Source organism: Aplidium turbinatum, chromosome 14 (genome assembly GCF_918807975.1).
Source record: "Aplidium turbinatum chromosome 14, kaAplTurb1.1, whole genome shotgun sequence".
In the NCBI taxonomy this organism is placed as follows: domain Eukaryota; kingdom Metazoa; phylum Chordata; class Ascidiacea; order Aplousobranchia; family Polyclinidae; genus Aplidium; species Aplidium turbinatum.
In genome coordinates, this window is record NC_137485.1 from 11,412,163 (window position 1) to 11,436,600 (window position 24,438).

The 24,438-nt window shown below is 36.8% G+C and overlaps 1 protein-coding gene across 1 annotated transcript; it reads right to left on the reverse strand.

The window, feature by feature from the left end:
* Positions 1 to 1,206: 1,206 nt before the first annotated feature.
* On the reverse strand, positions 1,207 to 23,950 carry LOC145783029 (sodium-dependent phosphate transport protein 2B-like). Its single transcript, XM_082594794.1, has 11 exons — positions 23,896 to 23,950; positions 8,634 to 8,715; positions 8,302 to 8,385; positions 7,886 to 8,032; positions 7,413 to 7,559; positions 6,065 to 6,176; positions 5,701 to 5,860; positions 5,505 to 5,609; positions 4,323 to 4,476; positions 3,460 to 3,669; positions 1,207 to 2,165 (listed from the first exon to the last, which is right to left on the reverse strand). The coding sequence occupies exons 2-11, from the start codon at positions 8,680 to 8,682 to the stop codon at positions 1,414 to 1,416; spliced, it is 1,920 nt and encodes a 639-aa protein (XP_082450920.1). The 5' UTR covers positions 8,683 to 8,715; positions 23,896 to 23,950; the 3' UTR covers positions 1,207 to 1,413.
* Positions 23,951 to 24,438: the final 488 nt, after the last annotated feature.

Genomic DNA, 24,438 nt, shown 5'->3' on the forward strand with positions numbered 1-24,438 from the left:
CAGTCGACCCCGCCCAAATTGATTGACGTATAATCAGACCACAGCCTTAGCCGGACTGTTTTTCATTTGCGATAAATCTAATCTTCAGTAAACTTCTGTTTTTACCCGCTATTGGAACCGCTCGTATTGGTTAGAGTTAGACCAATTAGGCTATGTGACTTTCTTGCATTGGCATCCGATTGAGTGGAGTTGTTGTTCTTTGAAAACTTTTCGAAACAATGTTTTGGCGCACAATTTTATGTTTTCTTTTGTTTCCAAATCTGAGCTATCTTCTCGACAGCAAGTAAGTTTTGACATTGATACAACGTGTGCAGATGTTGAATCAATGTAGCCTACTGTCAAAAAACGACTGGTTTGTTATCTGGGTTTGTTATAAGCAATGGCGTGTCGTGGTCAGTGGCACTGATTCGAATCGAATTCAGTTTTTCAACCAAGAACTCCGTTTTTCAACCAAGAATTCCGTTTTAAACCTTTCCAGTTTATAGACATTTGATCGCGCTTTAACAAAAGTAATCAAACTCTGTTTTTAACGACATTTTGAATAAGTGCAGATCAGTGTTGTCTGACATTATTTTATCTCCGCCATTTTGAATTTACTGGCCAATAAATACGTTGGCTCAAATCAGCTTTGAGAGAGTAAGCCGTATTTAAAGTACAATAGGTAGATTAATCTTTATGTAGCAAGGTGAAACTCTAACCTCTTCTGATAAAAATGTTTGCGTAGAACGGTAAACTAATGAACATCACCATAGACTTAACAACGAAAAACGAGAAGCATGAGCTGCAAGGAAAACAATGTGAGTTTCGAAAATGAGAAATTGAAATTTCGTTCTTCGTCCCAAAGGGGGCGTGCCCCCGGTTAAGAACCACTATTTTGTTATTGGCAGGAAAATATCGTAGGTTCCATCTAAATGAGGTAGCTAAAACCTCTCAATTGCAAGAAGCTGTATCGGCTGCTGACTATACTGGCAAATTTTCAGCATATGCGTACGTTATAGGCCTATTTAGTAATTGTACATTAAAGGTAAAAGTTAGTAACTTAGTGTATTGTTTCTGCTTTTAGCTGAAAACACATTTCTGAATCTTAATCATTTTATTTTGAGTTTGTTTCTAATCCTATTTTTCTGTCTCTACTTATTTCTAATTGCGCAGCTTAACTAATATCCTATAAAAAATTAAATAGCCGATTGTTTAACAAAAGACAGATAAAGCAAAAAGAATGTTTATTTGAAAAAATGTTGTACATTGTAAAGACTGTGCAGTGGCGGGAATAACAATGAATTTTGAAAAGTGAGTTGGTTGATTTGAAAGCTCATTGCTTTGCATACAACTTCAGCAACTGTTGAAATTAAAAACAAGTGTTTTTTTCTATCAACATGACTTGAATACAGTAAAAAGTGCTCAAATTTCCAATTACAATTTCGTGCTAGTCGTAGGGGTACAAGTGCAGTCTCTCTCAAATGCTTCATTGTATTTCCCATTTTCTTCGACAGAGTACGATGATGATGATGAGATGACACTTTTTAGTTCGTCCTCATCTTCCTGAGGTGCTGTTTTGCAACAGCATTTGCACAATAGGTATGTGGACATGAATTTGTCGTAAGGCTGTAATGACCTCATCCATACGGGAAGAAATTTCCAATTTCTTAATACAGTAGGCAGCCACTGGGGTTTTCGTTTTTGAAGAACGTTGGTAATAGCAACAAAAGCGGCAATGACTAGAACAATTATGATGACAGACATCAGTGCCCAAAAGTCAGCTACAGAAAGCGCCAACAAGAATGCTGGTATGAGAAAGAACACACAAGCGAGATATAGGACAGCAAACCACCGATATTTTGCAGTGGTATTCCCTAAAGCTTTGGCTCCTTTTATGGGAATTTTACGCATAAAAGGAATTGGATACCAAAGAAGAATGCCAGATATGTTGAAGAAGAGATGCACAAGGGCAATTTGCAATGACAAATTTATCCTCTCTGGATCACTAGCAAGGGCAGCTAGTATGCTAGTTGTGGTTGTGCCTATGTTTGCTCCAAGCGTAAGGGGATACATACGCTTCAAGCTGATCACTCCGAGTCCTACCAACGGGGTCATTGTGGATGTGAAAACAGAACTACTCTGCACTACGAACGTCAGGCCAGCTCCAACCATCATTGCAAGGTAACCTAAAAAATCAAAGTTGTATCAACTATTAAGCCATAAGTTTAGCCGCACTTGCAAAGTTTCTTTTTTCTGCCACAACTGATGTAAAAGCACCGATATATTTCATTACACGAAAAGTTGCAAGTCTTGATAAGTCGTTCATTTTTACAATTTTAACTTCACTTACAAAACCCTTCTCACTTTTCAAACAAGAATATCAGCTAAACGTTTTATTATTAAAAACTGCGTAGATTTATTGACAGGGCCGTGTTACTCCTCCCCCGTGCCTCCCGGTTGGACGGGCCCACGGCTGTTTATGAGTCCAATCATTTTGATCTGTTTACAGTTTTTTGATTGTTTAAAAAAGAAAAAATCTGCTACAGAAGCTCGATAAATCCATAGTTTAAAATATGCAAAGAGTTACTGCTTCCCAAACCTCTTCTGGGGGCTCACTTTCATCTAGGGGCCCACGCATATTTAGTTCGTGCAGCTATTTTTGACTTGTACTTTTACATGCAACATTTAATATGTAATTTTTTACATTTTTCCAATTTTTTCTTACTCGCTTTGGTCGCTCAACCACACTTTATTCATCTAACCAGCGATGTTAAGCATGCATAGTTTTAGAAGTAGATTAAGGGAGTAAAATGCTATTGTGTTTCACAAAAAACTAACATCATAATGTAGCCTAATATTCCGAAGTAAACACTGTTCACTCAAGCATTGTTATTAATTAACAATTAAATTCATAAATTTCAATGTTAATGGAAATAGACTATGAAGTGGGATGTGAAATATTATAGGTGAAAGTAGTAACACCTCAGATAGATTTTCGAAGTTCTGTCAAGCTGAAGCCATAACAGATTATAAAATATGCAAGAAATGTATCATTGAAATTTCTGTGGGAAAGGCAAGCTCCCCACACCGCCTTTCATACTTTACTTTTTCGGACATTAAGTTATGCATTGTCTATTTATCTTACAAATTTTGCTTTGTTTAAACTCTGATTCTTCCCCAACTTTTTTTCAGATCCGCTATTGTATTGTCGGCATATTTACTATTTTGTTCTAAAAAATCTTATAGTTGTTTTTTCTTGCTGAAATGACGAATGTGATTTTTCTCCTTAAATTGAAAGAGTTTACGGCTATAAACTAATGCTTTCTTGTATAATTTTTTAAGTGTCATCGCTAATCATAAAGGCCCGCTAGTGGATTTCAGAGGGGAGGCAAGATGATGCTCACACGGCCCTATCTATCGAGTTTAAAAAATGCAGAAAGTCGACCAACTGCGAACAAAAATAGATTAGATTTTTCTTACCTGTTAACCACCGGAATGGGTATTTGAAGTTCGTGTTGATCACTTTTTTAATGATCATGGCCACACTTCCTTGAAGCATTGAGTTTAAGATTTTTACCATGAGAATAAGGCAGGTGCAAAGGATTAACAGAGACACAAAAAGAAGAATCACTCCGGCCTCAACATCAGAAAGTCCAGTATTGGCGAAAAGAAAATCTTCGGGTGATTTACCTAAAAACAATTCATACGGTGTTCTAATGCTATACTCCAGGAGTCGGCAACCTTTTTTGCACTATACGGACCGGTTTAAGGCAGGCATTATTTGCTGACCAACCTTCAATGAAATACAAATGTTTGGTGCATATAAATAATATTACAACTCGTTCAGTCATCGTAACTCAGTCATCGTAACAAGTCAGTCAACATCATCAGTCATCGATTTTTGCATTACTTCAAAATACTGCATCAGATATGGGATGATGCATAAAGATGATGCAACTGAAACAATATATGATGCAGTATTTTGAAGTAATGCAAAAATCGTCATCAATCAAGTCTGGTCTTAAAGTTTTGGCCACAACTATATGTACCTTGTGACGTCACAGCGAACAGAATCACAGCTTGATGCGCGCGAGACCTCGCAAACGGGTATCAAACAAAAGCGGCCTTAGCGAGACGAGGGAAACAAAATTTGGATTTTTTTTTTGCTAAAACGCATGTTGTACACAATGACATCACGCTGAAACAAAAAACTCGCAAAAAGTGAATTTGGGTTTCCCCGCCCTTTAATACGCAAAGTTAGGTTAATATCATGTGTTTGTCCAGGTCACTTCCCAACATTTAAGCATAGTGCAACTGCATAACAATGCACCATAAAAACTCACATTTTTCAACACCAACAGTGACCATCTGAGTAACAGATTCATTGACCAAAACCACGCTCGTGACAGGGAAAGACATGTCAGTCGGTAGGACTGTAACCGTTTCGTTCACCAGAGCTGTGTCATTGATATAACCATTTGTCTGATTGCACCATATCTGTCAAGTTTACACATAAGTTACTTTCTATAACAGCCATATGTCCAAGTTTAAAATGACATCAAGGTGTTTATGTCAAAGATAACTACACCTTTGTAACAATTGTAAAAGAGGTTTCGAAAAGCCATGCATGTATATTGTATATGGATAGAAACTTTATACACCAAGTTTCCTGAAGCAGGGAATGCCATCCATTCACAAGTGGGAAACTTTGATTGTCTGTACAACTTGCTCCAATCGCAAGGTTATAATCATTGCATACAGTAGCGTAGCCAGGAATTTTGAAAGGGGGGGTTTTGACGACCCAACGGCGGGGGGTCTGGGGGACCTCCCCAAGAACATTTTGAAAAATTACTTTGAATTTGGTGCATTCTGAGAGCATTTTCAGCAAAAATGTAGTTACGAATATTCCTGTAAAATGGTGGTGTCTGGTGGCATAGCAAAAGGATAAGATCATGTTTTCTTCGGCATTTTTTCGGAAATAAAGCTAAGTCTCTATGTTTTCTTGTTGCTAATTCCTGGCTAAGATGTTTGGTATTGGCAAAACTTGCTCTTTTAATGCAATTTTGTTTAAAATTAAGCAATTTTTTTTAGACTGAAAGCATCATTCTCAATATCGTGACGTCACACGCGTGCCAAAGGGGGGGGTTGTAACCCCCAAAACCCCCCCCCCCTTGGCTACGCCACTGATTGCATAACATTTTTATAGGATTGTTTGAAGTAACATTTTTATCGAAACAAAGCTTTTTATAAAGAGATTTAATTTTAAAAGAAGCAAAAAGAAGACGAAGGTATAGCGTCGAAAACATATTGAAAGTTAGAAATACTTTTGTGCTAAACTCGAAAATTTAAAAAATGTGTTGGGCAGATTTTGTGAGTGCATATGGGCGTTCATTGCGTCTGTCGTTTCGAGTTTACAACGAAACAAAAATTGTATTTTTCTCAAAACGGAACCAAAGCAAATACTCTGCTCTAAGGGGAAATATTTTAAGTAATTACGTTCCTATGACAAAAAACCTTCTCGATACCTTGATCATGCTGCTTTCTTTTTCGAGAGGAATCTGCTGTGCGACCAAGGTTATGACAGTCTTGTTTACCACCACGATTCCTTTTACCAAAGGGTCTGTGATAACCTAGCAAAAGAAGAGGATGATTTCGTCAGTTTGAAGACATTTCAAGTTTGAATACGTGTCAAACGTAACGTTGTTGTAATAAAATATTTACTTTTAAAAAATCAGGAGCATCTGATCCTCCTTGGATATGGAAAGATTCAATAATGGCCAAGGTGAGCGCGTAGAGGTAGCCCGATACAACTTCCAGCGGCAACAATATTAATACTGAAAGAAGGTTGAATATGTCGTGTACAGTTGCTCCAGCAAATGCTCTAAAACAAATGATGATAGCAACTGAGCAATTTAAGTAAGCTCTTAAAGACATCACATAATTAGACGTGGGTATGTGTAGGCTATACCATTTAATGAAAGCAAAGTACCTTTTTTAACAGTCACTTTGTGCCACCGGGTTTGCCAAACTGTCTGAAAAGAAAAAGAACTGACTGCCAAACAAGTGTAGGTTGTCTTAGTCTTACCTTCTAAACTGTTCTCTGTCCAATGACTGCGACATAGACACAATTGTGTTGGTCACTGATGTACCGATGTTGGTGCCCATGATGATCGGGATCGCAAGTTGCACATCCAAAACTGAAATATAAACATTGTTATGAACATAACCGTAAAACATTATTACGGTCGAACAAAATGGTTGGAACTTCTGGTCAATGCACAAAATATACAGTAGATACTAAACTCATGCTCGGCAAACGTTTCGAAAAAAAATCTAAGCTCTTTTCATCTTAAGCACTCAATCCATCACTCATGAATAGCACTCAATCTATCAATAGCACTGAAGACAGTTTAGTTTTCGAAACGTTTGCTAAACATGAGTTTAGTATCTACTTTATGGGCTCTTTGTTTTTCGATTAAATACAACTTTTATCTGGCAAATATCAAAAAACAATCAATGACAAATAAAGCGATTTTGCATTCCGATTTTACTTTTGTTTTTCAAGTTTGCTCAGGGTTGGCAAATATTTTTCATGAAAACATCAAAGTCGGTCAATTTTATACCAGCGAACAGTAAACAAAAAAGCCGGGTCCACTATTAGTCAAATTTCTTTTTCCATTTCCGACTCTTACAAAACAAATTTGAGCAACTAGGTATATATAAGTTTAGCTATAGATTTGAAAAATTGTAACACAAAGTTTGCTCTCTATTGGTTCAAATTGTGAACATCTCATGAACTTCAATTTTTATTCACGTCTATTTTTGGACACATTAACTTTTTAATCACCCAATTACAATTTACTATTAGTGAAAATAAACTTTTTTATATTTGAGGCGGTCTCGAACTAAATGTGCCAACCTTTGCGTGCAATCAGATCTTTGCAATTTTTACTCTTCATCGACTGGACGAAATATTTGCTATAAATTAGGCTTACTGCAGAAAACTAGATTTAATACGAAATGTGACGTTTGTTATAGGCTTAGCTTACTTGTAATGATTTTATATGGTTTGAGTAAACAAACACTTCATTTTAGCTCAATTTCAACTTATAAATCGGATTGATTCGATTTCAACTCAACAATACTTACGATTTCAACTTAATTTTATATGTTAAATTGCATTGGCGTTGTTTCTAATGTCATTCGGAAACTAAAATAATCTTCTACCTTGTTCGAACCGGATCTTTAGGGAGTCACAGTTGAGTAAATTTTTGGCGGTAATCTGCTAAAAAAAATTATTTGTTGTCTAACACCCCAAACGGAAAGCAGTTTTTATTGGTGAAAAAATAGATAGTTTGGTATGCTACAATTAATTTTTGTCTCGTCTAGACTGTTTTTCTAATTAACTATATAATGATCGAATAAAAACTCACTTCCAGCTGCAACCATCGTGATAACAATGGATGTTGACGTGGACGAACTTTGCACCAAAACGGTCACAAGTATGCCAATGATCAACCCAGTGATCGGATTAGAAAGGAAGGAATCGTTGGCAAATATTGCACCTGCTCCTTTCCCAGCTGAAATAAAAAAAAATTCGGACATTGGTCATTATAGCCTATAATTGAATTGAGCATATTGTTCAGTTCAGTACGCCATTTCCCTCAGGAGGAACGTAGGCATTTCTCTCTAGAGCAGTATACTGTTCATAATCATGAGAAAAATCAAAGGCTATAGTCGAAGGGGCGCCACTCCGCAATCGACGCATACCTTTGTACGTACTTCTAATTTAGGCTAGTCTTGCAATTTACTAAGTTCTGCTCTGTTATGTTTGGCATGTTTTGGCTTCATTGTGATGCTCTAAAATCAAAAATAAACTGCGTTCAAGTCAGATACCATAACTTACCCAAAATTTGAAAAGCATCTCCTAACATACTAATGGAGCAGATGAAAATGTAAAGACACCCCAAGGCCAAACAAATTTTTGTTAAATTGATCACGACAGTTTTGATTTTCTCCTTCGTTGACAAGTCTCTCCATTTTGTTGTGTGATCTGAAAGTATTGTAGAAACGCTTGCTTGAATTCTTTCAGTGCAACAGCCTGTTTTCTACGAGAATATTTGTTGTGATACGTAAACCTAATTTAGGCTTATGGCTGCATCAGAATATACATTATCGGTTGTTGAAAATTCCCTACGCACAGTAGGCTATACAACAGTTTACAAAATATTATTATCATTATCAGCGCAAGTTATGTCATAACATGATTTTCTTTCACTGGTTTAGTAGGCTACACATTCTGTAGGTCAGAAACTTGTTTACCTTCATCCTTGTTATATTTCACAGCCCATATGTCCTCATTTTTCTCTTCATTTGAAACGTTCTTTACATCATCCATGGAATTTTCTAGAAAAAAGTTTTCATTTTCAGAATTTCGACAAATAGTTAATTCTATAAAATATAACTTTTAGTCGATATGTTTGTAGGCCTACCACAATTATACTGTTTTTTCTTTTCTTTTTTGTTGTTGTAGCGCATGAGTGTTGTGCGGCCGACTGCAAACGCCACAAAATAGTTACTTTGCTTTAACTACCGGTACCGTAAATGTTTTGCAGTTTTTTAAATATTTTAATATTAGTTTTTAAATATCTTACCATCTTTTGACTTGTTTTCTTGACTGATTTGGTTTTCAAACTTTTCCATTTTTATTGACCTATGAGTGTCTTTTAGAATATCCTGGAAAAAAAAAGAATTCTATGCAACAATAAAGTATACTCGGAACATTTAGTCAATCAGATTAAAATAGTTGAGCTCAAACTACAAAACTCAAATTATAGGGAAACATTTTGAAATGTGAACTTTCAACTACAGTTGAAAGATAAAAATTTATATTACTATCGAATGTTTTATTTGATTTGGATTTTCAAAACGTTTCCTTAGGTATTTTTATTTACGTTGGTTTGTATTAGGGGTTTCTATCATTCAGTTTCGGCACTGAAAACGAAAACAGTTCCATTTATTAAAACGTTTGCTGAATCACGAGTTTACTTTATAAATTTTGTATGTTTTTGAATGATTCTATTTTTCCAAAATGCTTTGACCCTTGCTGAATTACCACATAACTTTGAAAAATTGTGCTCTACGCTGTTTTACCCCAATCATTTAACTTTAACAGTTTGCTTTGATCCGTACACGGCTGCATATGAGATAAATGACGTTCAACTCCGTTATATAAAGAAAGAAATTTTCTTTAATCATTAAATTCATACGATGTTGCGTAACGCAAACAGGCCACTGCCTGTTAACAAGATAACTTATTGCGGCGTGCAAACATGAGAAAAACACTGGGAATATCGAAGGTTCTCATTCCGGGACACGAAGCATTGATATCAGGCTGGCTAAAAGATGAAAATTGAAGTAATGTTTATGAAACAATCACTGTAAAGCATTTAAAAATCTTTGATTTGTTGAAAATATTCAATTCTTTATGATTAGAAAAATTTTGTGGCGAATTTCCGAATTATGAACACCAAAAGTAAAACAGAAGAGGAATGCCAAAAGTAAAGGCTTTGCCCAAAATATTTTCAAAAGGAATTTTCAAAGATAATGTCACTAACGTCTTTCAAAGATAATGATCAATATTATAGTACGTTTACGATAACTATTTAAAATTTTACACTCTTTTTAATCGTAAAACCATACGGGACAACAGAAAAATGGAAACCAGTGCACAAAAACAGCAGTGTAGATTATTATGTAAAACAGGACAGTGTAATTTGTTTAATAAAAAAAATCTGCTTCTAGTAAAAAAAATAGGTGTCATAAAAATTGAAACCTACATTTATTGTGTACGGAAGTAGCAATTTATGGAGTGTTAGGTGAACTAGTAACGTTAACAGGAAGTCCAGTTGGTACTTTTGTACCCAGGCCAGGGATAACTTTAGGGACCAATGATCTTTCCAAAAACCCGGGAACGTAAAAATTTTGTCTGAACGTTGAGTCAGATAAGATGCAGTAAAGGAGAGACATCAGATACCAAAATGAAGAACTTAACTGTTGCTTCTAACGAATAGCGCAACGGATTAGCGTTTCTTTCCAATTATGCAATCCTGGTTCGACTCCGGCTTTAGCTGGTTGTTGAAAACACCGCTCATCTCTATCTAGGGTGTAATAAATTTGGTGGGCATAATTGCTGCAGGAAAGGAGGCCGAGAGAAAGGAGCTTGCCACCCTGCTCTTCTTAGTACCGAAGGCTTAGTACAATGAGAACCTTATCTTCTTATACCCGACACTTGAATCAAGTATGAGACCAAATCTACTTTTTTCAGTAAAGTAGTCACGTGGCTTTGAGGTTAGGCCTACAATTCCTCTTTGAAATATGTAAAAAAAAATCCGGAAAACATACGTTTACTGCAAAATTTTATAAGTAGTTCTGGATGATTTTCCAGTGCTATGCAAAATTCTACTGGAACAAGTCTTTTATCAATGATTTCGGATATTCGGAGCAATATGGGTCGAAATAAAAGTGGGCCTGCAGATGAAAATTCACAATGGATTTTCGGCAATAAGAAGCAATTTTAATGAACCAAGTGTGTTATTGCATGCAAAAAAATATTTTCAAAGGCAACTTAAAGGGCGGGGAAACCCAAATTAACTTTTTGCGAGTTTTTTGTTTCAGCATGATGTCATTGCGTACAACATGCGTTTTAGCAAAAAAAAAATCCAAATTTTGTTGCCCTCGTCTCGCTAAGGCCGCTTTTGTTTGATACCCGTTTGCGAGGTCTCGCGCGCATCAAGCTGTGATGCTATTCGCTGTGACGTCACAAGGTACATATAGTTGTGGCCAAAAGTTTAAGACCAGACTTGATTTATGACCATTTTTGCATTACTTCAAAATACTGCATCATATATTGTTTCAGTTGCATCATCTTTATGCATCATCTTATATCTGATGCAGTATTTTGAAGTAATGCAAAAATCGTCATAAATCAAGTCTGGTCTTAAACTTTTGGTCACAACTATATGTACCTTGTGACGTCACAGCGAACAGCATCACAGCTTGATGCGCAACGAGACCTCGCAAACGGGTATCAAACAAAAGCGGCCTTAGCGAGACGAGGGCAACAAAATTTGGATTTTTTTATTGCTAAAACGCATGTTGTACAAATGTACACAATAACATCACGCTGAAACAAAAAACTCGCAAAGTTAATTTGGGTTTCCCCACCCTTTAAGTTTACTGTATTACTCATTAAGGCGATGTGAAATTTGAATGGACAAAATCGAATTATCACACAGGGTGACTACTGTTGTGTAGAGTATTTTTGTGAAGTTTTATGCAATAGAATCCAGTATCCGTAAACATGTAAGCGTTTTAAGGTTAGTATTTTCTAATTCTTGCAAGGTGATTCCACAAAAAATGCTATCACAACGCATCAATCCACGTGACCCAGATAGCGCGCTCTGAATGGCTAGTTAGGGAAAACGCGTTGTGTGCCGCACACACGCGCGCGCGAGCGATTGCTGTCTGCTGCTGAGAGATTTATAGCTTGAGCCTTGAGATGCTGAATTGCTGATTATTATTGAAGATAAGGCTGCAAAATTCAGATAAGAAGTTGTGTTCAGCCGAAATGTTTGCCATGATTTTATGCTTGGTTGTTAAATAATCATTCAGGCTTCGGTTCAAAGTTAGTTTAGGCTAGGTTTTCCAAATTGTGTAAAGTAGGCCTAAGAGGCAGTGTCTGTAATTATCAGGTCTTCTGGAATAAGAACTGCTTATTCAGGTGAAGTTGCTGTTTGTGGTTCTGCATTTTTTATATGTAGCTTTTAGAATGACACTAATAAAGTTCATAGTATTACGGAAGGCTCAGACAACTAAGTTTTCAGCACTTAAATTCTTAGTTCTGTGTACTGTAAGTGGGCTATGTTTATTTTTCAAAAAATACATTAATCTCTTCACATATTATCTTTAGTTCATAAAGCTGACCTTGTTGTGGGTAGCATTGTTAACTGTTAAATCATGCCTAAAAGTTCTAAAAAGAGAATAAGAAGCATGGAAAGCTCTTCTGTCATTGGACCCTCCAAGGAGCGTCCCACTGCTGATTTACCAACACTACGATATGTTCTTGCATTCTGTACTTTGTTAAAGGTGATACTCAAGTACTTTATTACTGCAACTTTTTCTCTGACCGGTTTTAATTAAGCTTGGTAGTGACATAAAACATAGACCAACTCGTATATATTCGTATGGATGAAGGGTAGTTGTTAAAAATACTAACATATAGCTTGCATGAATGAACAGTACACGTAGGCTACAATAACCAACTAGCAGACACTTTTCAAAACCTTAATGTGTTGAAATAATGAATTGCACGTTTGCAGAGACAGAGCACTCATAAGGAATTAATTTTTCAGGAAGCTGGAAAAAAAGCTAACTATTCTCTTTTCAAATGAAGATTGCATTCCTAAAACAATTGAGGTTTCTCCTCTCCCAACGTTATCGTGGAGTAGAAGCACCGTTATACCAAATTGGGCCTCTTGACAAAAGGACAACGAAAACGCTTCAAAAGACAGTTAACAAAAGGTAAGTTCTTACATACGGTATCTTTTCAAACTTTTTTGTCTAGTAATTTTCTATGAAATGTAAGGCTTTTATAAGTATATTCTTTGATAACAGGGTCATTGGGTCATGCATAGACATGTCCCATGTTGTGTACTGGGGTTGGTCAGTTGTTGTCATTGACATGGCTCTTCTAACAACATTTGTTGAATGGAGCCATATGAGAAGGAGAATGGGTTACTGCCAATCCTACAACCCCACTTCACCATTGCAGATGTAGTGCAACCAACTCTAGATAGTAGGTGGTTTAAGGATTTTTCGCTTTCCTAAAGCATTTCCTCGTGGGAAAGTGATTCAGATGTTCTGATTTCTATGTCTGTAAAGGCATGCAGCTTGTGCTTTCACTAAAGCTAGTCGTGCTATGGCGAGAAGATTTTTCTTGACTATCACTGATTTTTGCTGTCATTTGTCCGAAAGAGTATTATTTGTTATGTTTGGCATATATTGTTTTTCGTTGTGATAGTCAGAAATAAAAACAAACTGAACTGATTTACATGGATTATTTTGTGTTCTTTACATTTATCATTCACACAAAAAGTTGTTTTTCAAGAGCCTCAAACAACAGCGAGGAGATGATTTCGCTGCAGCAAAGAAGTCACAAGTGATAGAGGAAGAAAACTGGATAAAAACAGCAGTTTTCTGCAGCAATTGATGAAGAAATTGACTCTCCTTTCGAACCAGCTGCACCTGGTACATCTGAATGTGACAATGCCCCGGTATCCAGTGATGATCCTGCTCTGCGATCTTTTTCTGTGAACATATTAGAAAATATTCGCAAAGGCAGTAACTCTTGTGATGTTTCTGTCCGCACTTTTACCCAACCAAAATTAAATTTGGATGCCAACTCACTGTTTTCTTTGATTGGGACCATGCCACGCTTACTGAGTCTATCCTTACTTCACACTTGACTTGACCATAGATGAACTAAAGGGTTTGATAAACACAAAGTTTGAATGCCCTCATTTTCCTGCCCATACTCAGGCTGTGCAGCGTATCATTTGGGAAGTCACTAACGACTGTGGAAGTGTTGCTGGCCATCAACGACGGGATGGTTTCATTCGGGCGAGAATTGCTTCGCGTAGGGTCTTGCCGAAAGCAGACACGAAATCTGACTTTCTTTCATTGGCTGCAGTACAATGTTTTGATATTCACCATTGTTTCTTGTTCATTGTCTTTATTCTTCATTCGTTTGTGCACGTTTTACAAGCACATATAAAGTTGGTTGGTTGATGTGTAAGCTACCATTGGAGAGTTGCAGTTACTATATCTGTCAAAAAACAAATGTAAATCGGCGAAAACAATCGAATATTAATGCAGTGCGTTGTGTGATTATGTAATACATATTATTACAACAAAACCAAAGTGTCATCTTATGCACAGTGCATTCCTACTCTTGCCATAGAAGTGAAAAAGGCTTTAATATCATCAGTTTTTGCTGACCAAGCAAAAATAGGGTTGCCAGGTGATTGTTTAACATCTTACCGTACACCGTCAGCCTTTACCTAAAAGGGCAACTAGCAGTCGCATCATATGTAATTGTTGTTGTGGTTGTTAAAGTTGGAAATTTTTACAATTTAAAAAAGATAAACAAAGTTTTTTCTTCAAAAAATTTGTACCTGGCAACTCTGTGCTGGCAACAAATGCCAAAGACAAAATCGACTACATGTTTAAGGTTACTGAATATTTTTGCGTGAAATTTTACTGAAATACTCTACATAGCAATAGTCACCCTGTGTGATAATTCGATTTTTGATTTTTTAAAATTTTTTGATTTTCACATCGCCTTATTACTCATAGTTTCAACTTTGCATTCGCGACCGCCCAAATATCATGGCGCCATATTTGAAATAGCTAAAAAGAAAAAAGCATGAAAAGACTAAAAATGTAAAAAGCCTGCTGCCAAGATTTTGTAAGCAAATGAAGTATCAATTTAGTGAGGTTGTGAAAAATGTCATAAAAAGTTTTTATAACGTAGTAAAAATAAACGTCATATAAGTGAATTTCACTTTCCCTTATCTATTTCAGATTTTAAAGGTTCTGATAAATCGCTCCCAAAAGGGCAACGACATGTTATCGACTCCGTTATTAAGTTTTCAACAGAAACTCAATCAACGTAACTGCACATGACACACATTTTTAAGATACCAAAAAAATGCCAAAAGCTGCAAATTGCTAGCGACGCAAACAATTTGCAGAAAATGCGCGCAACTCAGTGGGTGGAACGGAGTGGCGCTGTCGCTGCCACGTGAGAGCTTTGTTAGTTTTTTCACTGTAACTGCGAAAAAAATTGTAGCATTGGCGCAACAATCAAACGTTTTCTATTTTTGCAAAACATATTTTGAGTAACTTATTTTTTTCATGTAATATGACTTTTATCATCAGTTAGGAAAACAGTTGTGCTTGTCATGGTGACTTTTCTATTGTCTAACTATAAATGATTGTTATGCCACTTTTTATGTTAAAGTTGTAGCAACAAAACAATAACGAACATTTGTCAGGTTTTTATACAAAAGGACGCTGAAATATAGCGTTGTCTTGTTTTTAGAGGAACACTTGTCAATGTCATTGTGCCGTCTGTTAGATGACTTCCCACCTTCACGAATTCGTGAAGGTACTATACTAACTCCTGTATAGACTTACAGCAGTTATTCAATCAAAAACACTAATTGCTACTGAAATTTCACCTAATGAAAAATATTTTGTATAACAATAACAAATATGAAAATATAATACTCTGGCCACTCTTTTAGGCTTGAGTATTACCGAAGTCATATAGCACAAAAAGGATGGATTGAAAGAACAGAAAGAATGGAAATACATAGTTTTGGTGAGGAGAAAGATGTTGATGTTGAAGCTGAAGATGGTAAGAAAGGAAGATAGGAGTTTGTACAGAATAAAAGATTGATAGACCTGGCAAGTTAAAAGTTCACCGACCCGTACGAATCATCTTGGAATAAAAAAAATACTGTAAACAACTCTATATGACAATGGGCCCCAGTATCTACTGCAAAGCATACAAAAGGAAATGGCAAACTATTGACTTTGCTTTTGCGTTGCACAAACCCTCTCTGGAGTTTTCCAGGACTTCATCGAACTGCGTGTGTAAAGTATAAAGTTCGCCACGATGCGTAAATAAAAAATAATTCATAAAACTAATTTCAAAGCAAGCTATTTTCATTTTGATGAATACGGTCAAGTCAAAAAAATGCACTTTGTATGTTACGCAACGAATCTCTACCAACTCATGTCAAATCACTTCCCAGCTTCAAGGTCATCACGCCCATTACATGCCTCTATCACGCCCCATACATGCCTCTATCACGCCCCGTACATGCCTCTATCACGCGCCCATTATGTTCTGATAAAACTGACTGTAGGTATTCAAACAAAACGACTTCTCCGCAGATCTTATAAATCTAGGGAAGTCGAATAATTATTTAACCCTTTTGCGGCATAAACGTCTCTGGATGGCAAGTGCACAGTGTTCTTCTTCTTCATTTGTTCAGTCGTTTACGACTCTCGGTCACTCTATGTGTCATCGTTCTCCACATCTCTCGATCCCACACAGCCTCCTTCAATACAAAGCAACTAATAGCCAAAATCTAACCATGTGCAATTTTGGTTGGTTTTATACTATGTTTTTTACAAAATATGGACACTTATTTTTTCTTATTTTTCTTATTAATACTTATTTTTCCCTTTACTACGCTGAAGAGATCGGAAGATCGAAACACTGGCCTTTGTCCGTAGTTACTTTTCGTAATGTCTTTTTAGACATTCTTTTTGAGTCAATAATACTTTTAAAGAAATAAAAAAGTCAAAAGGCATGTAAATTTCACTCTGTGTGGAGCTACATGTACTTGAGAGGTTAACGGTTATTTTTTTATTCAATTATTTTTTTGTTTGAAATTCTAAGAAAACGAAGTGGTTTACTAGCAAACATCTGTTGGATTGGTCCATTATCAAGAGTAGGATACACAAATGAGAAATGACACAAACTGATACGGAAAAATCACAAGTGAAAATAAAAGATATCAATAACCTATCAAGAACATGTAGCTTCACACAAAATGAAAATAACATGACTTTACTATCATTTTACAAAACGTGCCTAAAAATTAATCTTCTGCTATAACGGAGCCCATAAGAAGATCAAAGTCATGATTCGACAAACGTTGCAACCTAAAGTATTTTGATATCTTGTTCAGCGCTTTAAGATGAAATCAGTTTAATTTTCGGAACGTGTGATAAACCATGATTATTTTTGGCTCTCTGGGACGTAGGTATTTCAAGCATTTTGTTTTTGTTTTTTCTTGCTGAGCAAAAGTTTTGTTGAAAAATCTCCAAATAAGTTTATAAAGCTTTGGTGGAACAGGCCCGTAGCCAGAAATTTTCAAGTGGGGTTCCCAAATCCAAAAGTATGGACCTTTTGAAAAACACTTTCTTCTTGGCGTGTCCACAAGCAAGCAATCAAAACATAAAAAGTGGCAGTAAACAATATAGGCTATAGACAAACAAACAAAACAAACTTTAACTTGTCAACATTACAAAAACGAAATGAATAAATACAAACAATTTTCACATTAACAATAGCACATCTACAGTGAAACCGACAGGGGCGCAGGCAGAGGGGACAGATGCCCTTTTAAGGTCATGTAAGCTACTGCACATTTTGCAATATTACAATTTCTGCTATTCGCTTTTAGCCTAAATTGTCTAAGATAACAAAATTGTCTACGATATGCGAGGTTCTAAACAAGCAACAAAGACTGTTTTTCGGAAATACTGTAGCGGCTGTAGCCTATACAAACGTTTGTGCATTTATCGAACAATCACACTCGTCTCGATCAATGCTGAACGCAGTTTTAGCGCCATGAGACGAGTGAAAACGTGGCTTCGTACCACAATGATAGACAACAGTTTAAACAACCGAATGTTTGAGACTATTCACAAACCGGTGATGGACACCATTAACTTAAAAGCTGTTGCAAATGTGTTCATTCGAACAACCGAGGCGCGTAAAATGTAGCCTACTTCGGATTGGTTCGACATTTGTCTATGTGCACTGTGCAGTATAAAAATTATCCCGTAGACACATTTTATACTTTGCAGCAGATTGTGACGCTATGAACGTGAAATTTATCTTTTGTTTCTTCTTGTGCAAGCTACTTCAATATATTTCATTCATTTATCTTCCTCTGTCTCACATTTTGATTTATATGGTTAATAGGGGGAAAACGATTAACGAACTGCCCAGCATTATCGCTATATCTCATCTTAAAACTTCAAAAAAAATTGGCCTTTTAGCAACAAAAGTGCATTTTTTTCATAATCCTTTCCCTCCCCAGTCAAAAATCGTTCCGGCGCCTCTGGGAACCGATGTGGTCATCAACAAAGATTTCACGCAATCGAAAGAAGACTTAATAAAACATCACCAGCAGGCAGCAGCTATAATAAAACAATGTACTTCATTCAGGTCGATGTTTCGGTTGTGGTGAATATGAAGCATGACAAGGTTAGCCAGGTCAAGCGTTCTTCTTTCATGGTAGACCTGTTGAAGGTATGAAGCCGTCGAAGAAGGCTTGCTGCCCTCTCGCATTCACATGAAGTGACTGGAGTTGCTGCTGATATCCTCAGTAATTTGTCAATAATTAGATACTGAGCACTATACTTGAATGTTTCTGCACCAGTAGGCTACTAGGGCGGGTTTCTTTTCTCCAGTAATATTGCCAGCGAAACAACTCTTGCTGTTTCATCTCAGGTGCTGGAAGATCATTTCGATGTCAATTTCCTCCTTATCGCATGCTATGGTCGGGATAAGATTTAGAATGTTTGCACATGTAAAGGAATCCAATACAAAAACAAAGCTTGTTTACCAAAGTATTGACAAGTTTTCTTCGCTGTTGTGGTAGAAACAAATCACATGGAAGACAAAATGCACCATCCAATTTTGCACTGTAGGCTACGTCAGACATTTTTATATTTAGTATAGAATTGTATCGCACAGATACAATAACACAATATACTTCGAGATATTCCTTGTCGATATCAACGTACAGCAATACATGCAAGCTTCAGCGAATTTCACTGTAATTCAGCATAAACTAAAGTATATCCCACACTACACTCTAAAGTAAACCAATACACGTCCACAATTCCGTTGCCTGTTCTCACTTCAACTATCTTTTATCACGAGAACTGCGTTCACATTTATTACATTAGCAATAGAATTATCTAGAAGGTAGAGTGGAAGTAAGATTAATCGGACTGTCTCGCAGAAAATACGAGATAAACAGTTTACGTCACATTCGCTAGCGCAACACAAAGCATTATGACGCAGCACTGATCAAAGTTTAAGACTTTACTATTGTGCAATCTTCCATTTATCTTCCAGAAACCTCTGGTTCAGAACTATTTGGAAGGTTTCAGCTGATCCTATGATCGTATGTACACTACACCTTCTCCAAAATGTGGACCTTTTCGGCTCAAGAGGGAGATTGCCGGGAACCCTCCTGGCTACGGGCCTGGGTAGAGAGTTCGCTTTGTTGAATCATAGACAGAAAAAACATAGTAACTTTAGCGGGTTTAACATGTTTTATAACAAAAAGATATAAAATCACCTCAAACATTTTTGACTCGTACGTGCTGTGTCCTCATCAGGAATTACTTAAATCTGCAATATACACAAATCTGACCATGCACTATAACTGTAACGTTCTATCTCATTTTTTTAATAAAGACTTAGCACCTTCATGGTTGATAAACCAAAGGACACGCATGAGATTTTAGTTATTTTATTAGTATATCCCTTTTAAGAAAAGATTCAACAAGTTTTACAAAAAATCTAGCTAAACTTATAAAAAAAAGTTTGTGTGACATTCATCCTGTATATAAAACATTTAATGTGCACCAATATTTTCAACTGAAGTCGCCTACCTCCTTTGCTCTTTTTTCGAATGTTGTGTATAAGTTTAGTTGTTTGAGTGACACAAACCAGACAAACATTGGTATATCAACCAAACACTTGTTGACAAAGGCTAGGGAGCACTTAAACCCAAACTTGATAACCAAAAATACAATTAAAGAGCACATCACGTCTTGTGTAACGTGCACTGACGATGTCTCAATCGACCAATTTAAAATCATCTCTCTAAGCATCATCTCTATAAGCAGATCTGAATTTCAGACTAAGATCATGGAAGCATTCAGAATCAAACGTTATAATTCGTCTCTCAACCGGTCCCTTTTGTGTGTGTTCTAATTGTTTGTCATGGGCCTTGTTCAGTTTGTGCTTTTCAGTGCGGAGTGTCGTTACAGTAATAGTGTATAGTCAAATTCATCTTATAATTTTCATTTTATGTATATTGCAGATTTAATTCCTGATAAGGACACACGTACCTGTCGGGAACGTTTGAGTTGATCTTTTAATTATGTTATAGGCTATCTCTTTGAAATAAAACACATTAAACCCGCTAAAGTTACTTTGTTTTGTCTATCAAAGTTTATAAACATGGATAATTACATAATTATACAAGCTTAATCAAGGTCATATACATAGCAAAGCGTTTGTTGTCAGGTTGCTTTATAAAACCAATAAAGGAATCAAATCAGTGGCCAGCTCGGCGTAAACTAAACATACCATGAATTTGTGACGTACAAGGACATAGTTTGCTTGTTTACATGTGGTAAATTCTGAAAACCCATAAAAAGTTGAAAACTGTTTTTATGGAATATCAATTTTACTGCACAATTGTGACTCAAAGTTGTTTATGCCGCAAAAGCCTAAGTTCTCGATTGCTCGCACGCACATGGGTGTCGTAAAATGACTAAACTCTGCTTGTTTATTTTGTTATTGTTTTCAAACGCATACCGCGTATGTCAAGAACTCCAGGTCTATACCAAGTGCGGGTCGAGACTGTCAAAGAATTTCCGTTTAGCCTCAAAAGAAAGATGGAGTGGAGTTTGGAGTCACCGACTTCAGAGGAGTGGAGCAGAAGTTCAAAAAACCTAACTCTTTGCACCTCTGCTATCAATCTGAGAACAATAATAATTTCTTGTCCTTGCTTTGCTTGCCCACTCAGAGGAAGCACTGCAACACTTAATTTCTTGTTTTGCAGAAGCTGCCAAAATGTTTGGGTTAGTGATTAGTCTAAAAAAGACAGAAGTGTTACATCCGCCTGCACCTAAGGAACTATTCTTCTGTTTTCATATCTTTCTCGACTGGTTGGATGGTTGGTTTTGAATGTTTATCATCGGACTGACAAAGCCTTGATAGATTATTCCTGGTAGTTTTGCATACTTGTAGAGGCTCTTGACACAAGGCCGGTTACCGAGATTGGCAAAGTGAAGTTTTTCTATTGTTGAAGTGTTGTTTCTGGGGAATTATTCCATCCACTAGGTGACGCTGAATGGAGAGCAGTCCTGAAATGCGTTGCTCAAACGCACACCGCGACAGTCGAACCAGCGCCGCGTGATCTTTAGCCGGGCGTGTAACCGCTGAGCTTACCGGGCGGACGACTAATCGGAGCTCAATGTAGTGCAGCAGTTTTTATACGTAGGATGAACCATATCTTCAGATGCCATAAGATCGACAATGAAATAGAGTGCAGACTGGCCAAATTAAACTCTGCCTTCGACAAGCACGACTTACGAAAGAGAACAACAATCATGGCATAAGAGGTAGTCGTTTTGACACCTCTATACTTTATGGATCAGAATGCTAGGTGCTAAATCTTCAGCATGTACGACTCTTGGTTCTGGGACGTTTTCACCAGCGTTGCCTCAGATTCATTCTGAACATTCACTGGAGCAAACATGTTTCAGACACTGAAATCCTTCAGCAGGCATCTTTATCTCAAGCATTGAATCATCTCTTTTACAAAGACAACTACGTTGGGTTGGCCATGTTTCCAGGATGGACAATCACAGACTCCCCAAGATTACTTTATTTGGAAAGCTTTCCACAAGCCACTGCAATATTGGTGCCCTAAGCAAGCGCTTTAAAGACTCTCCAAAAATCAATGAAATAATGCAAATTAGACACTCGACATTAGATAAACCTTGCTGAAGACAGAGACTCATGGAGGCTCTGTGCAATGTGCATGAAGCCGTCTCTAAGTATGAGGAAACGCATATCACCAATCAATAGGAAAAGAGTCGTAATAGACAAAACTGTCGGAACTCTCCACCATTACTGGCGGCAGGCTTTACATGTTATCGTTGCGGTCGCGCCTGCTAGTCACGCATTGCACTTTTTAGCAATAGGATGGCTTGTAAATGACGTGATTTTCAAACTGTCATCTTTGTTCCGAAGTACTGCCGTATATATTAACTGCAGACAAAGGGCCAACTGTTTCGTTGTTAGGAATCTCTTCAGTGCAGTGATAAAATAGAAAAAAATTGGTTAATTATAGAAAAGCTAAGCCTAAAACTTCAGTTTAAGAGTTGTCTGGGTGGAGCTAACCAGAAAAGTTTCTTTCTGCTTAGTGTAGTTGCAAAAACTTGCACATTTTTATTTCAAGGTCACGTGGTTAAGTGTTCCCCTACTCCATTAATCTTTTGCTAGAACAGAGCCGGTAAGGTTATGGCTAAAATCATGAGTCGACCAACGTTGCAAACCTATATTTTCTTGATTAAGTTTTCACGACTCTCCTTTAGCGCTGAAGATGAAATCAGCTTAAATTTGTGAGTGTGGTAAACCATGTTTATCTTTTGCTTGATGGCTTTAACAATTTTTCTTTTAAGTTTCTGGGCAGCCGATTGTAGCATCGAATAGACAGCGATAGACAAGTGTTTCGCCCATGAGGCTGGGCTCATCAGTATCACACCGTATTCTTGCCACTTGGGTAATCGACCGCCCAGCCGCCCAGAAACTTATCGTTTATTGGAGGTCTTTATGGCTAGCGTGGAAGCTACACCGTTATGGTTAGCGAAGCGTTACTGCTGCTCGCTGTACTAGCGAGTGATCAGCCTTGTGCTGATGGCCGGGAAGAACACCCCTTCTTCACAATTTTTTCTTTTAATACGATCAGGGACGTAGTTAGGGGAATGCAAAGGGGGCAACTCCCCCAGTCCCGAAGTTTTGTGCTGGTTACGCTCCTGATCAAAAAAAAATTGTATTTTTTCTTTCTAAGAAGAAGTATTGTGAGAAAAATTTCAAAGAAAATTTATAAACATGGATAAGTACATAATTATACAAGCTTAATCAAGGTCATATAACTTACATGGCAAAGAGTTTGTTGTCAGATTGCTTTACAAGACCAATAAAGAAATTAAATCAATTACCAGCTCGGACTAAACTAAACATACTATGAATTTGTGACGTAAAAGAGCATAGTTCGTTTGTTTACATGTAGTAAATTCTAAAAATCCATATAAACTTGAAAACTGTTTTATGTTTACTATGTAATATTAATTTTACTGCACAATTGTGACCCAAAGTTGTTTATGGCGCAAAAACTCGTTCTCAATTGCTCGCACGCATATTTGCTTAGTAAAATGGCTAAAATCCTAGCTTATTTTTTTATTGTTTTCGAACGCATACGGTTATCTCAGGTGCCCCAGGTCTATGCTCACTGCTCAGGGTGAGCCAAAACTGTCAAAGGACGCCATTTTTCCTTAAAAGGTCTACATACTTTTAAGTGTCTAAGATAGTCTGTAGTCTCTTTTTTCTTTTTTTTTTAGAGACAACTGGAAGTAACGGCCTTCTGGAACTACTTGCAAAGACGATATTATCTTTTTTTTAAGACAAAATGAACAGCAAAAGGTCTTGAAATTCCATTGGTTCAAAACTAGATATCCTAGCGGAACAAACGGTGTCATTCCGTTGAAAACGTCCATACGCTTTGACTTGGCACCCTCATTAGAAAATTGCTAGCTCGGCCTCGACACCCGACACATTGATCAACCAACCAGTCAATCACGTTCAATGATTGAACAAATTACAGTAAAAATTTTTGTACCGAAAAGTCTTTTTTCATCGAAGATGTTGTTGCTCTCTGAGGTCATAGGTTTAACACTTTTTAATCTCAAAGATCCTTTGATGTGTTTATGTTTGTGAAAAAAAATTAGGGAGAAATATAGACTTTTGATACTACCAGTTTTTTGTTTCACGACAAAATTTTCTTGCTATATCATAACAAAAACACGTGTTTCTTAGACTCTATTTAAACAAAAACAAAATAAGTTTCAGTGACGAAGAAATATAGACGATTGCTTTAAGAAAAGGAATAAAACACAATAAAATATTTACGATGCAAAATTTTTACGCCATTTACCGGGAAGTGAAGTTTTACTTACCCGCGCTGTGAATAGGCTACACCCAGTTTTCCATGCATTTCCATTGTTGCAGTTCGTGCAGTTCATGAAATGAAAAATGGCATTTTAACATTTATTTGTACTTTTCTCCGTTCTTTCGGGCACACAAAAAACTTTCTATTTTTAACTTTACTGCTAAAAACATATGTGCGCTATGCAAACATTTATTTTAGGTTAGTGCATTAGGAATGAGCGAGCAAAGCAAACGAGTAACTCAAGTTTTGCAAAACGATGAAAAATTACATTTTTTGAAGGAGGGGTTTTAAGGGGCACGTGACTGTTACCTCTCTGGGTCCGCTGTTGCGCACGGTACGTGTGTGAAAGTGACAAAAAAATAAACAATAAAATTTGGTTGTTTTACGAGGATAATGTAGCCTACGTACGATCGGTTTGGAAACCACACTTTTATAAAACAAACAAATCTGAGCCGCAATTGCACAGTGGTAATTAACATTACAGCAAAGCAATAATGGTATGTAAATATGTTGGTTTGGATATTAACTTCTGTAAACAATTAGGCTGTTT